Raw genomic sequence first — 12,029 nt, 5'->3', positions numbered from 1 at the left:
GAGATTTACATTAGGTCAGGTATTGCAAATGAATGGGAGTGCAATTAAGGATTTACACTACGACTGATATTTTTAAAATTCTCTCAAAATTGCCCGAGCCTTTGGCGAGCGCAATTTGAAAGAACTGTTCAAATTCATGTATCACGAGTAGTGTCGATCCTCAATTGCTCGACCTTTCATACGATTACTCATTTATTGTATGACTGAGAAAATTACGAACGCACGCTCGTTAACTTGCACTGCAGTGCCAATTAATTGGCGTGCTCTCAAGCAATCGCAATGAAGTGATTCAGTTTCTCAGTCACGTAATAAGTTAAGTAAGTATTTAATAATATAGACTTGATTTTGCCTTCGATTAAAGTTTTCCACCAAATTGCAACGTCATGAAGCTGATACGAGTAGGGTGTTTTCCTTCAACGTTTCCATGATCTGATATTGCCAAACCTCTCTACTTTTAAGTTGAAGGCACATCAAAAATTATCACGTCCACTGATGTCCAACGAGCGAGAAAATCGCGCGCGCAGCTCAGCGCCCTCCACGATAGTCGCGCGCGAAAACGCGCATTGATATCTCGACAAAAGAATCAAACAAAGAACAAAGACTGCCAGGAGCTTGACTCTTGCTTCATTATTGTTGTTAAGTAATTGGTCAATTAGTACACAACATTGTATGTCATCTGCCTGCTGGGAAAGCGACGAAACACACTTTGAAAACGTTAAGCGCAAACTTGGCTTGCGGCATCCGATACCCAGTGGATTCATTGTCATTCTAGTTTTTGGCTGAAGCCGGTGTTTACGTACCTAAATTAAAAAAAAAACGTTATACGTAATATTCAGGTCAGGTCCTACCCACAAGTCACCAAAAATATTATTAACACTTTATCGCACGTTCTGACACGTTCTGCTTTGTAGTAAATATAGTTACCTGACTCTCACCTACACAATGATATCTTTGTATTGGCGATGATTGGAGTTTTGCAAAAGCTAAGTTTCAAAGGACTGGTGTTTATATTTGATATGTTAATATTTCGCGAGTCTAGAAGATTGTACATTCAACACAGTATAAAATAAGGGAAACCTTTGAGTCAAGATGTCAGTGCAAAACTAAGCAGCATTGCACTTCAGTGAAACACTTCGAGGATCCGAAAACGTATAACAGTAGAACACAGAATCAAGCATGACTCACGCATATCTTTTATTTTGATAGTAAAAGGCATTTTGGTCAATTTTGCTTTCTGTTTGTTTTGTTTTGGTGTTTTTTTCTTTTCTTTATTTTGACGGAATTCGAAAAGATGGTAAAAACCAACAAAATAACAAATGCCATCAAGCACACAGTGCATTAAAACAGATTTCTACTGCTTTTCGTTGCTGATTTTTCAAGCAAAAGAACTTCAATAGATGTTCGGCTAGTGTGCACTCTCCACTGAAACAGGACTTGCGACTTAGAGCAAGCATACACAACCATCAGACGTGACAACGAGTGCAATAGATGACCTTTGTGGCTTTTTTTTTTTTTGCGGTTGTGAAGCTCCGTATAAAACCAGAGCATGGGACATAAATTTAAATATACCTGGAATCAAAATCGTACCTTACCAATGAACTGATTTTGTGAAAACCACTCTACAGAAACAACAGTTATAATGCCTTGTCTGATCGAGTTTACGACATGCTACAAGACTACCCAAAATGACTTTTTTCCGTGCGTCAATAAACGAAATCCGCGCGCAGGTCAAGATGATTTTATATTTATATAATATAAAGCACTTTGTTAAATCGCGTTAACCGGCCCACGTTTTTGGGTCGTAGTGAGTGGAAGAAGGAAAGGTTAATAGGGGGTAGGGGCAGCCTTAACGAGGTTGATGGGCTCCTGGTTACGTAAGAGAGAAAAATATACAGAGAAAATCTCTATGGAATTTCTCAAAAGATCTTCAGTCAGAAAATTTCTTAGATGGAGAACAAGTAAATCCATCGAAGGAGGAAGAGACCTCTCATTTGTAGGTTACGTAACTTGTGATCAGACTAGACGGATCTCTTCCTTTACACGACACCTCTCCCTGTAGGGGCTGTTCACAACAATCCGATCGTAAGACAATATGGGGATTATTTTCTGTAAGCTATTACTTACGTGATGAACGGAAGGCGTGTTGGTTCTTGTTCGGCGCCCACGTAACGAAACTGCACTAGTACTGGTAAGCAAAATAAGAAAAACTTCCGAAAAATTCAAATAAAAGTTTAATCATCATCTCGGCTGCAGAACAAAAGTTATTAAAAGTATATTTGGTTAATGGTACAAATATAGAACAAGCGAAGTGCTTGATACTTTAATCTCATGTAATAAAGAAGTTCTGATCATAAACTACATCAAACCGCGGTAACAGAGTTTCAGCGAGTTCTAGACCGTCCGATCCGAACGTGACGGACGTGGAATCCAAGAATAGATGCCTGTCCACGCAGAACAAAAGGGGGCATTGTCTTCGCCTGGTGTTGACATCGACATGGATAAACGTCCACGTGAGAATGATATTCGCACGCTCTTGCGTCACTGAGCAACAAGTGGGAGGCTCTATAAGTGAGATGGATCAATTACGATATGGGATTTGTACCATTCAACGACAGGGTCCACGACAATGGTCGGAGGGGAGTTCATGGCACAAGAGTCCACAAAAGAGTCATTCTACGAGGAGGTGATTTCTAAGGGAAAATTCCTGGCCAAGAACGATCTTAACTGCAATATAGAACTCCAAGAAAGTCATGTTACTGCTTCGCAAGAGAAACAAGTGAAGTCGGCGATGCCGAGTGATGCTAAGGACGATCATGGAGGAGCTATGGAAGACTCCGAAAACATTTACGAGATTATACCAGGGGATACTGCCCCGCAAAACAAGGAGTATGGTCCAGTGATTCGTTCTATGAGCTTTGGAAGTTCAACCGCGAAGAAAGAAAACCTTCGAAGGAAGTCAGAACTGCTAACAAAAGCTTTGAACGAATCAAATTCTGCGCCGCCATCTCCGTCGCATTCTACTCTAGATCTGAACTCCACGCAGTATGCCGAAATCATTCACACCAACAAGGTCACAGACTTTGTTCCTTCGAGACCGACACGGGAGTCGCAAAATCCCATCCTCAGGCAAGACTTTTCAGGCAATCTCTCCTTCGTGCCGAACCTGCGAGATTTGCGCAAGCACCTCACAGAAGTTTCCCAAGATCGCTACCTCGAGCAACGCGGTGCAAAAACAACGCCGTCCACGACACCGGAGTGTATTCGAAAACCCAGCGAATCAAGTCAACGTTCATCGAGTAGCGTTTCCTCCAAAAATTCACCGAATCCTTCTCCGCGTTCAAAAGAGTCGCCAGGACCTCTCTATGCTAATATGGAGTTCGCATTTGTAGACGACGACAAAGGTTCGCGCCGTAGCTCCGGCAGTAGCATTAGCGTCAACGAACGCCAGAGCGTCAGTAGCACAGAGGATGCCAACAGAGACACGGAGGATTCCCGTTATGAGAATATGAAGGGCTTGATAACGCACGAGTCAGGTCGACCGGGACAAGGCAGCGCGCCAGTAGATATCGTATACAGTGATTTGCACTTCCACGAATCTCGTCGATCGCGAATACCGCGACTCAAACTCGACAAGACTGTATCAACGCCTGCAAGTGGCACACACGAGAAACTCAGCGTTGAGACGAGATCTCGCTCACTGCCGGGTCAATCAAACCTGAAACTTTCTCCGCACAAAGACGAATTAAGCGATCCAAGACCTAAGAGCAAAAGCCTCGGAAAACTAAGTGGCGGCGCGCTCGGATTTTATGTGGCGCGTTTTGTAAAGAGAACGACTGTCCAAAGGTCGAACACAAAGACTCTGCAAGCGACTATTCATGACATTGTATCTAAAACTAAAGTGGAAGACTGTTCCTCGGTTAATGTGGAGGTTACATCGGACATGATGCGAATCAGCACCAATTGCTCGCCTTGGGAAGTGATCGCGAGTTTTGATGTGGAAAATATTGGTGTTATTGATCTGTTTGAGCAAGACCCTACAACCCTGGGAGTGATTGTGTGTACACCGGAAGCGGACGCCGAATGCTATGTGATCTGTTGTCCCGATGCGCAACTCATTTGCGGTGCTGTGAAGAACGCGTTTAATTCCTCAAACTCAAAGGTAACAGTAATTTTTATGACGCTTTTATTCGCGCTATTAAGTGTGATTTTAACCCACTAAAATGTCCGAGTTTAATCGTATTTGTGCGAATTAAGTTGGTGTAGAGGCGGGTAAATGTTTACAGTGCCATTGGCCGGTTGATTTGTTTACTTTTGGCAAGGACAATAAATTTGCGATACGCTGTCCGAGACTCAGAGTATTCAGTGTTGCCGTGTTAAACAGGAGTACAGTGGAATAAATGCATCCGAAACCTCGGTCTATGTAAAAAAACAAAATAATAATAATAATAATAACAATAATAATTAGGCGAGGTTCTCTTTTGATTCTCCACAGAGCAATGTTTTCTTTCTGTTTTGATTGGAGGTCAAGAGCAGCGAAAACATTACCGGTTGAGGTTTACAATGAAGTTTCTTCAGGTCAAGTTGCAGAAAGAAAAAAAAATTCTCAACAAGCCTTAATAACAGTGATTAACATGCATCCATAGTGGCAGATCTAGAAGAAAAGCACTGATAATAAACTAAAAGGTTTTCTAAGGGTTCATTGACGACGCGGTACTTCATCCCTCGAGGACAAACCAGCTTCATGCCACATCGCACAAAACGTTTGTTTTGAAACCTGACCCTTAAAACCAACACTGCGAAAACGTTTTTTATTTAAATTCTAGAGAATGGCACGGATCAAAAGCAGCATTTAAAATGGCCTGCGATTATGCTCTCTTGGAGTTTTTCTCGTCCCATATGTTTAATATTCAGTGTTTTCTCTGTTAATTGTGCATTCCCCCTCCTGGATGTTTTTCCCTTACTTGAACAAATATGCTTAGAGTTTCGTTGTCACTTGGTTTCCGTTTTGAAAAATTCACGCTATTTTTAATGGCGAGTTGTCGTACCAACACGTTTGTCGATAACAACCCATTTTCCACGGTTTAAATCCTCGGCTTTCTGTCAGATAAATGTTTATGTTTTTTTTTTTTATGTTTTCTTCATCGTACGTGACAAAAGTAGAAGCTATTTTTCCGTTCTCTCTCTCTTGAAGCAAACAGATCACAAACAAACTGAACGAATACACTTTGTGTGAGTTTTTGTCTCAAATACTTATTTTAGAAAGTGTGTTTTTCTCCTCGTAGTCAGAAGTTTAAATTTAGTGTATAAATTTTAAGATTCGCAGTGCTCTTTAGGTATGTTCTTTAGTCAGTGTGATTCGCATATCTAAAGACACAACTTGCTGCTAAAACCCTAAGTTAAATAATTTTAAAGTACAACTGAACTCTTCACAATTATTCTATTCATGTTTTTTTCTGTTTTCTTTCTTAGAGTTTTAGAGTTCCAGTCTCTACACCAATGGGACCAGAGAGCTGGTTAGGAGAAGATGACGTCACTACATTTTCTGGTGTCTCCTATCTTGGTGCTCTCAAGGTGAAAAAATCTTATCTGCTTATTAACGAGAGCATCACTTCGCTGCTGGAGAAGGCACATCCCAAAGAATTCAAAAATGTCTTTCTTGAAGTACATCCCGAACAAATACGCATTATAGATGCTCAGGATAACAAAATTCTCCATCAACATACAATCCCGTGGATCTTGCTGCTCGGAGTTTACGAGGAAGACACTCGGCTCTTCGGCTACATCGTGTCGGAAGCACGACAAGGGGAAAAGACCCGGATGTTCTGTCACGCATTCCGTTGTAGCCGAATCACCTCGTCGGTCGCTGCAACCGAGGCTATCCGGCTTGGTTGCCAGGCCACGTATTCGGACCGCAGGGACTCGGTTCGATCGTCCAGGCGGATCTCGTTCATTTCAAATGCCTCTAGCTGCAGTAGTTCCCAGGGCAGCTCATCATCTCCTCCTCCTCCAGAGAATTTTGGTACTTTGGTATGTAATAATGTTTTGTAATGCTGTAAAATCGATGTATTTCTAACAACAAGTACTTTTTTGTCGTATTTCAAGTTGATCCTTCTTATAGGCTTTCTTCCCCACAGGTGATCCCTCTCAAGATATTTTTAGATGACTCCGGATTTCGAGAATCCCAGGACGGCCACAAATAGCCAATCCTGTGAAACTAATTTTGCTCACGTGGTCTAGAAACAGCCAATCCTGTGAACAAATTTTGCTCACGTGGTCTAAAAACAGCCAATCCTGTGACACTAATTTTGCTCACGTGGTCTCGAAATAGCTAATCCTATGTCATTTATTTTGTTCACTTTGTCCAGAAACAGCCAATCATGTGACACTGATTTCGCTCACGTGGTCTAAAACAACCAATCCTGTGACGTTAATTTTTCTCACGTGGTCTAGAAACAAACAGCTAATCCTGTGACACTAACTTTACTCACGTGGTCTAGATATAGCCAATCCTGTAACACTAATTTCGCTCACGCGGACAGTCCAGGCGGCTATCAACCTCCACGAAACTATTCACGCATTGCACGTGGTAACATCTGCTGAAGAACTGGTTTCCAAGGCTAGAAATATCTTAAGAGGGATTACCTTAGGAATAAGACCCATAGTGGGCGATTCACTTCACTCCCCGTTGGTCGTATTGCATTGTTAAGTTCCTCTCTATTCTGTTCTAGGCCGAGGAAGATGAAAACAGGCAGCTAGATTCCAAACAAGAAAAGCCTAAACACAAAGAAAAAGAGGCGAGTAAAAGCAGCATGAAACTAAAACGTTTTGCGTCCATGCCGCATTTAATTCGCTCAACTTCCAAGAAAGACAAAGAGCACAAAATGGAGCAGGACATGGGAAAGAACACGAAAAATGTTAGAACAGCTTCCGTCAGCTCTGTTGGTGCGGACGATGTTTTTGACAGCACTTGGGAAATTGTGCCGGAAGAGAAGGTTTACAATTTCAATGCGACCTATCTTTGTTCTACAGTCGTCAACCCACCGCTGAGACCAAAACATTTGCGTGAATGTGTTAAACAATACCAAAAACAACAGGCCAAATCGCTGAAAAAATTCGGCAAGGAACAGCCGTCCAGTGAAGTTGTACTGTTAGTGTCCGTAGACGGGATTCAAATGACGAACTCGCGGGCTGAGAAGGAAGAACAAGGAATGTTTTTCCCTTTCAACTCTGTAAGCAATGCCATGGCTCACCCAGAAAGCCCAGAATACTTCGCGTTCGCTACCATTGTGACGGGAGACTCGAAACACAAATGCCACTTGTTTCGGCAAACAAAAGTTCCGTCTGAAGAGTTGGTTGAGAGCTTCCAAGCATTCATGTGAAAAACAAGAATCGCGGGACAACTCCTTATAACGGATGTCAAGATATTGTTACATGCTTGCAATGGTGTGTTATCTATAGTGTCCGTGACACAAATTTAAAGGAGTTACGTCACGGTTTGCGCATTTTCTAATGTTTGGCCTAAATCTTTCAAGTTTGCCATTTTGTATTTCGTGTTTTTCTTCTCTATCCTCAACTATTCTTGTTTCTTTATGGTTTATTATTATCTCTTTGGTGTTTTTCTATCCTAGTTAACTACTTTCAGGTTTCCTGCAATGTAAGACAATTGTGTGTTTTGGCCAAAATAACTCAAAATGCCGTGACTGAGCTCCTTCCAGCATTAATCCGTATTAGCGGAAGTTTCGACCATAGACCAGTGTCCGTAAAACGGGCTCCTGAGGTTTTACAACGTTAACATTTCTTAATTCATACAGTACACGCCCATTGAACTCAAAAAACTAATCATAAACACGACCTGAGTAAGGAGAATCCAAACCGAATCGCAAAGCATACGCTAGCCTCGATTTCCGCCGCTCTCTCGAGTTGGATCTACGTTTCTCCCCGAGAGGAGACAGCAAAGGATCGCGGGCTCCTTTCCTGAACAGCGGCTGGCAATCTTGCCTAAGCATAGATTTGATTGCTCGAAACAGTGAGAACAGGAGAAATGTCATTCGCCTTGTCATACTTCCCAAAGGTTCGATAAAATGACTGAAAGAGATCTGATGATCTGATGCTTAATCATTTTCGAAAGTCAAATTACAAAAAGGCAGTCTGCGCTAGCGATCGTATCAAAGCCATATTCAGTTGGTATACCTAGTCCCGTCTGCATGTGAAATAATCACTTTCCTGACCCACCCAACCCATTAAGGTTTAGTTTTTAATTAATTCTGCGTATTTTAGCCATACATAAATCTCCTATAACGTATATTCTATAACACTTCGGAGATATAACCGCAGAGAAGCACGGATTGAATTTTCACCTTCACGTCACTATTTTTGGTGTCGACAAAGATGAGCGATTTTGTTGTTTTAGCCAGCAGCTACCCGCTAGTAATCTAATTAACGATATATAACGTCCTCAGACAGATTTTAGTGATATCAACAAAAATCGCCGGCAATTTCTAATTTTTCGTAAAACTGAACCAGGTCAACAAGCTGCCGCTGAAAATGGTAATCTCAAGGCATCCAGTTATTTTCACTACTTATTTTCATCAACAGTTAAGTTATGAAGTAATATATTTCTGGCCATGCGTAATACCGCTTTTTTGACACAAAACACCATTATCACTAACAATTCCTTGCTTATATTGTAAATAACGAATTTTGGTTAATTTATTTGAGCCTTGGAATAATTTAAAATTAGTGAAGTGAGATGTAATTATAAATCAATTCCAGCAATGTGCAATTGTTTTTTTGCTGCCTACGAAAAGAGAAACCCGTGAAATTGAACTGTAGTGTTTTCGCTGTTAGATTGCTGGACATTGATCAGTGAAAAATGTATTTAATTTTTTTATCAGTGTATATCGAGAACGACATGATTTATGACTCAATCATGAATGCTGTGATATCACAAAGTGTTCGCCGTGGGCAATTATTTTTGTAACTGTCTAATTAAGACATTGTCATGACAGAGAAAGTTGGTATCTTTTACTTGCAAGCGTTGATTATTAAGGCGTTGTCTTATGCCCTAGTGTCAGCATACAACTTTCGCTAGCCTGCGAGAAGGCCTTCATCGTAGGTGGCACGAGCAAAGCCGTCGGCGAACGAAGCGAGAGTCGGTGAGAGTCGGCTTCGCTCGCTGACTCGTCTCTCGCGACTTTACTCATCGACTTTGCTCCTGCCGCAACGCAGAGACTGCTCGCAGGCTAAACTTCATGGCCGTCTAACATGGCCGTTTAACTTACCAGTTAAACGGCCATGTTAGTCCTTCCCTTCAATCGTGCCTCTCCTCCTCTCCTCTCCTCTGCACTGGAGGGTATTACTTAACTCCGAGGGGGGATTCACCTGCACTGTACTCCACTTGTACAGTACGTTACTCCTGACATGAATTAGACTGTGAAATGTCATGCCACGAAATCTTTGTAACGATTTGACTGCAAACTTGAGGTTTCTATCGTAGACTGTTGGCAAGGGACGAAGCCTAGCCTCTAACTACAACAATCAAACCCAGAGCGAGATTTTAATGGCGAGTGGCACCCGTATTCTACGTATTTCATACGTTTCATCGTTTTTTCTCTCATTATAAGCGCATAACGTCTATGCGGCAGTGACATCAGCATAAGCCTTTTTCTTATGTTTATTCTTATGCTTGCGTCGCAAGTGAGGACCGGGCAAAAGTTTTCATGCATTCTCAAAATTCCATCGCAGGCTTTTTGGGATTATTCTTGAGACTTTTATCAAAAGAAGGAGGAATAAGAGACAAGTGGATTAGTGGACGTCGTTTTAGTCAATATTAATTTACATGGATAGCTTGAACTAACCCTATCTTGACGTTCTCTCGTGCTTGGTGTAGTGTATTTTCCGGTTTTCCCCCTTATTTGTTCTCCCTTGTTCCAATTAAAAAGAAAAAAATCCTGCATAATTGTCTGATTACGTAATAACCCACTTGCTGACCTGGCTGACCCGGCTGTGTATAACACAGAATACGATATAACTGATTGGTTCTTTATAGCCGGCCGTAATGTACGTTCTGGATGATGTCCTCTACCATTCCTGTGTAGCCAACCAGATGTCGAGTTTGTAGGTGATGTGTTATAGTATAGTGTTTGTTCGACATCCTATAGTTTCAAACTGAGATTTCGCAATCATGATCAATTCTGCTCTGTCATTGTGATTGCGTAATCCATTAGTCGAGTATTTTAGATCATTCGATCATCTTTTACACTGCCCAGATTATTATTATTATTATATTTGATGGTTTGAACTGATAATCTTGACCCTAACGTTTACAATGTAACTCTTGAAAAATTCCAGGTGAAATGCGTTGACGATAAATGACGTAAATCTTTTTGCGAGTGAACACATCCGTCAAGTGGGCCGCCTGTGAATGTACAGTTGGATCCCGCCAATTCGAACTCGGTTATTTTAGACTATGAGTAGTCCCTCTTTCGCTTAGTCCGTCGTTGCGTGGCTCGAAGCTAAGAAAACCGCGAGACAAAAATGGCCGCGCGAAATCCTGGAGGCGAGGAGTGCGCTCCTCGCCTCCAGGATTTCGCGCGGTCATTTTATTTCTCGCGGTTTTCTTTCGCGTCACGCACGACGGACTAAGCGAAAGAGGGACTACTCGTAGTCTACGGTTATTTCGAATTCCCCGTTATTTCGAGCTAAAATCCATTTGCCTTGGATTTGCCCTTCAGTCATCTACGACCGGCTATTTCGAACTCTATTTCGTTTCCCCTGAGAGTTCGAAATAGCGGGGCTCAACTGTCCATAAAAAAGAACGCTGCACCAGTATCGTATATCGCAGAGGTCATGGCCGGGTTTGAACCCGAGCAAGCCTGAATTTCATTTATTTTTGTTTTCTTTTTTTCAGGCGCTAATTTCGTGTAAGTTGTGTTCACAACTGCAATGATCATTCATGTCTCTACAGATACCGTAAAATTCTAACAGTAATGACCCTCGCTACTTTTGGAATTTGCAGCCTTTAGGGCTAGCTACTTTACTTTCAGGGAGCAAAAAAACGTAACTTGTAACGTTTTTCTCCATTGTATTATTATACCAGGTACGCATCTCTTCTCTTAAGAGTTCTGCATTCTCGTAAATATCTATAGAAACGTTACATCAACTGGAGTCTGACTAGAAAACTTTCGGGTTACTTCAGCCTCCAGGTTCAAATGTACATTATTTTTCTCAGCCTTCTATTTAAATATATATATTTTTGTCAAACTGTAAATGTATGAGTGAAAAAAGTCGTTGTTGATGGTGGTGGTGTTGCGACTGAGCTCTTTCTACAGAAAAAAAATATGGAAATTTGTAAAAAAACAGATATATATTGAAATTTTTTGTTTCAGTCTGTTGCTGTCAAGTGGGTTGGCTCTTGATCTCTAGAATGTTGTCAGCGGTCGACGGGAAAACTAGTCAAATACGACGTCAGATACAGCAAACTCCTCTGCAGAAAGGAATTCCCAATCAAAGCTAAATGTGAGTCATCCCACACCCTCGGCCTAGAGGCTTAGTAACGCGCGTAGTAACTGAGATACTTGCTAGTAATGCAACACTCTCTCGTGGTATACCATGGTATATCCCACTTGTCACTTGTATTTCCTCGGTATACACACGAGCCTAATACAATTGACAAGTGGGATATACCATGGCATACCACGAGAGAGCGCATAACTATTCTAAATTTACACCATGCCACAGAAAATACAGTGGCCAACACAGCCAATGCGACAAACGCACGGCGCATAGCCTGCGTAGCAAGCGTTTCTGTAGGGTTCGGGAGCAAAGAATTACTGCGCGAAAAATGGAGCCCCATTTTCCGCGCAGACAAAACACCGAAAATCCCGTTCCTCGGTCTTTCTTTGCTTCCAAACCCCACGGAAACGCTTGCTACGCAGGCTACACGGCGCATGATGGGAAGGACCGTCGAATATACAACGGCTTTCCTGTATTCTGATTGGCTGTATTTTCTATGGCATGGTATAAATGGT

The 12,029-nt window shown here is 41.8% G+C and overlaps 1 protein-coding gene across 1 annotated transcript; it reads left to right on the top strand.

The window, feature by feature from the left end:
* The first annotated feature begins 2,572 nt into the window (after positions 1–2,572).
* Positions 2,573–9,034, top strand: LOC110046733 (uncharacterized). Its single transcript, XM_020752427.2, has 3 exons — positions 2,573–4,159; positions 5,470–6,027; positions 6,729–9,034. The coding sequence occupies exons 1-3, from the start codon at positions 2,627–2,629 to the stop codon at positions 7,377–7,379; spliced, it is 2,742 nt and encodes a 913-aa protein (XP_020608086.2). The 5' UTR covers positions 2,573–2,626; the 3' UTR covers positions 7,380–9,034.
* The last annotated feature ends 2,995 nt before the right edge of the window (positions 9,035–12,029 follow it).

This window comes from Orbicella faveolata, unplaced genomic scaffold (genome assembly GCF_042242905.1).
Source record: "Orbicella faveolata isolate gen_17 unplaced genomic scaffold, um_ofav_v1 contig_24, whole genome shotgun sequence".
Taxonomy (NCBI): Eukaryota; Metazoa; Cnidaria; class Anthozoa; order Scleractinia; family Merulinidae; genus Orbicella; species Orbicella faveolata.
This window is presented reverse-complemented; position numbering and strand designations above follow the sequence as displayed.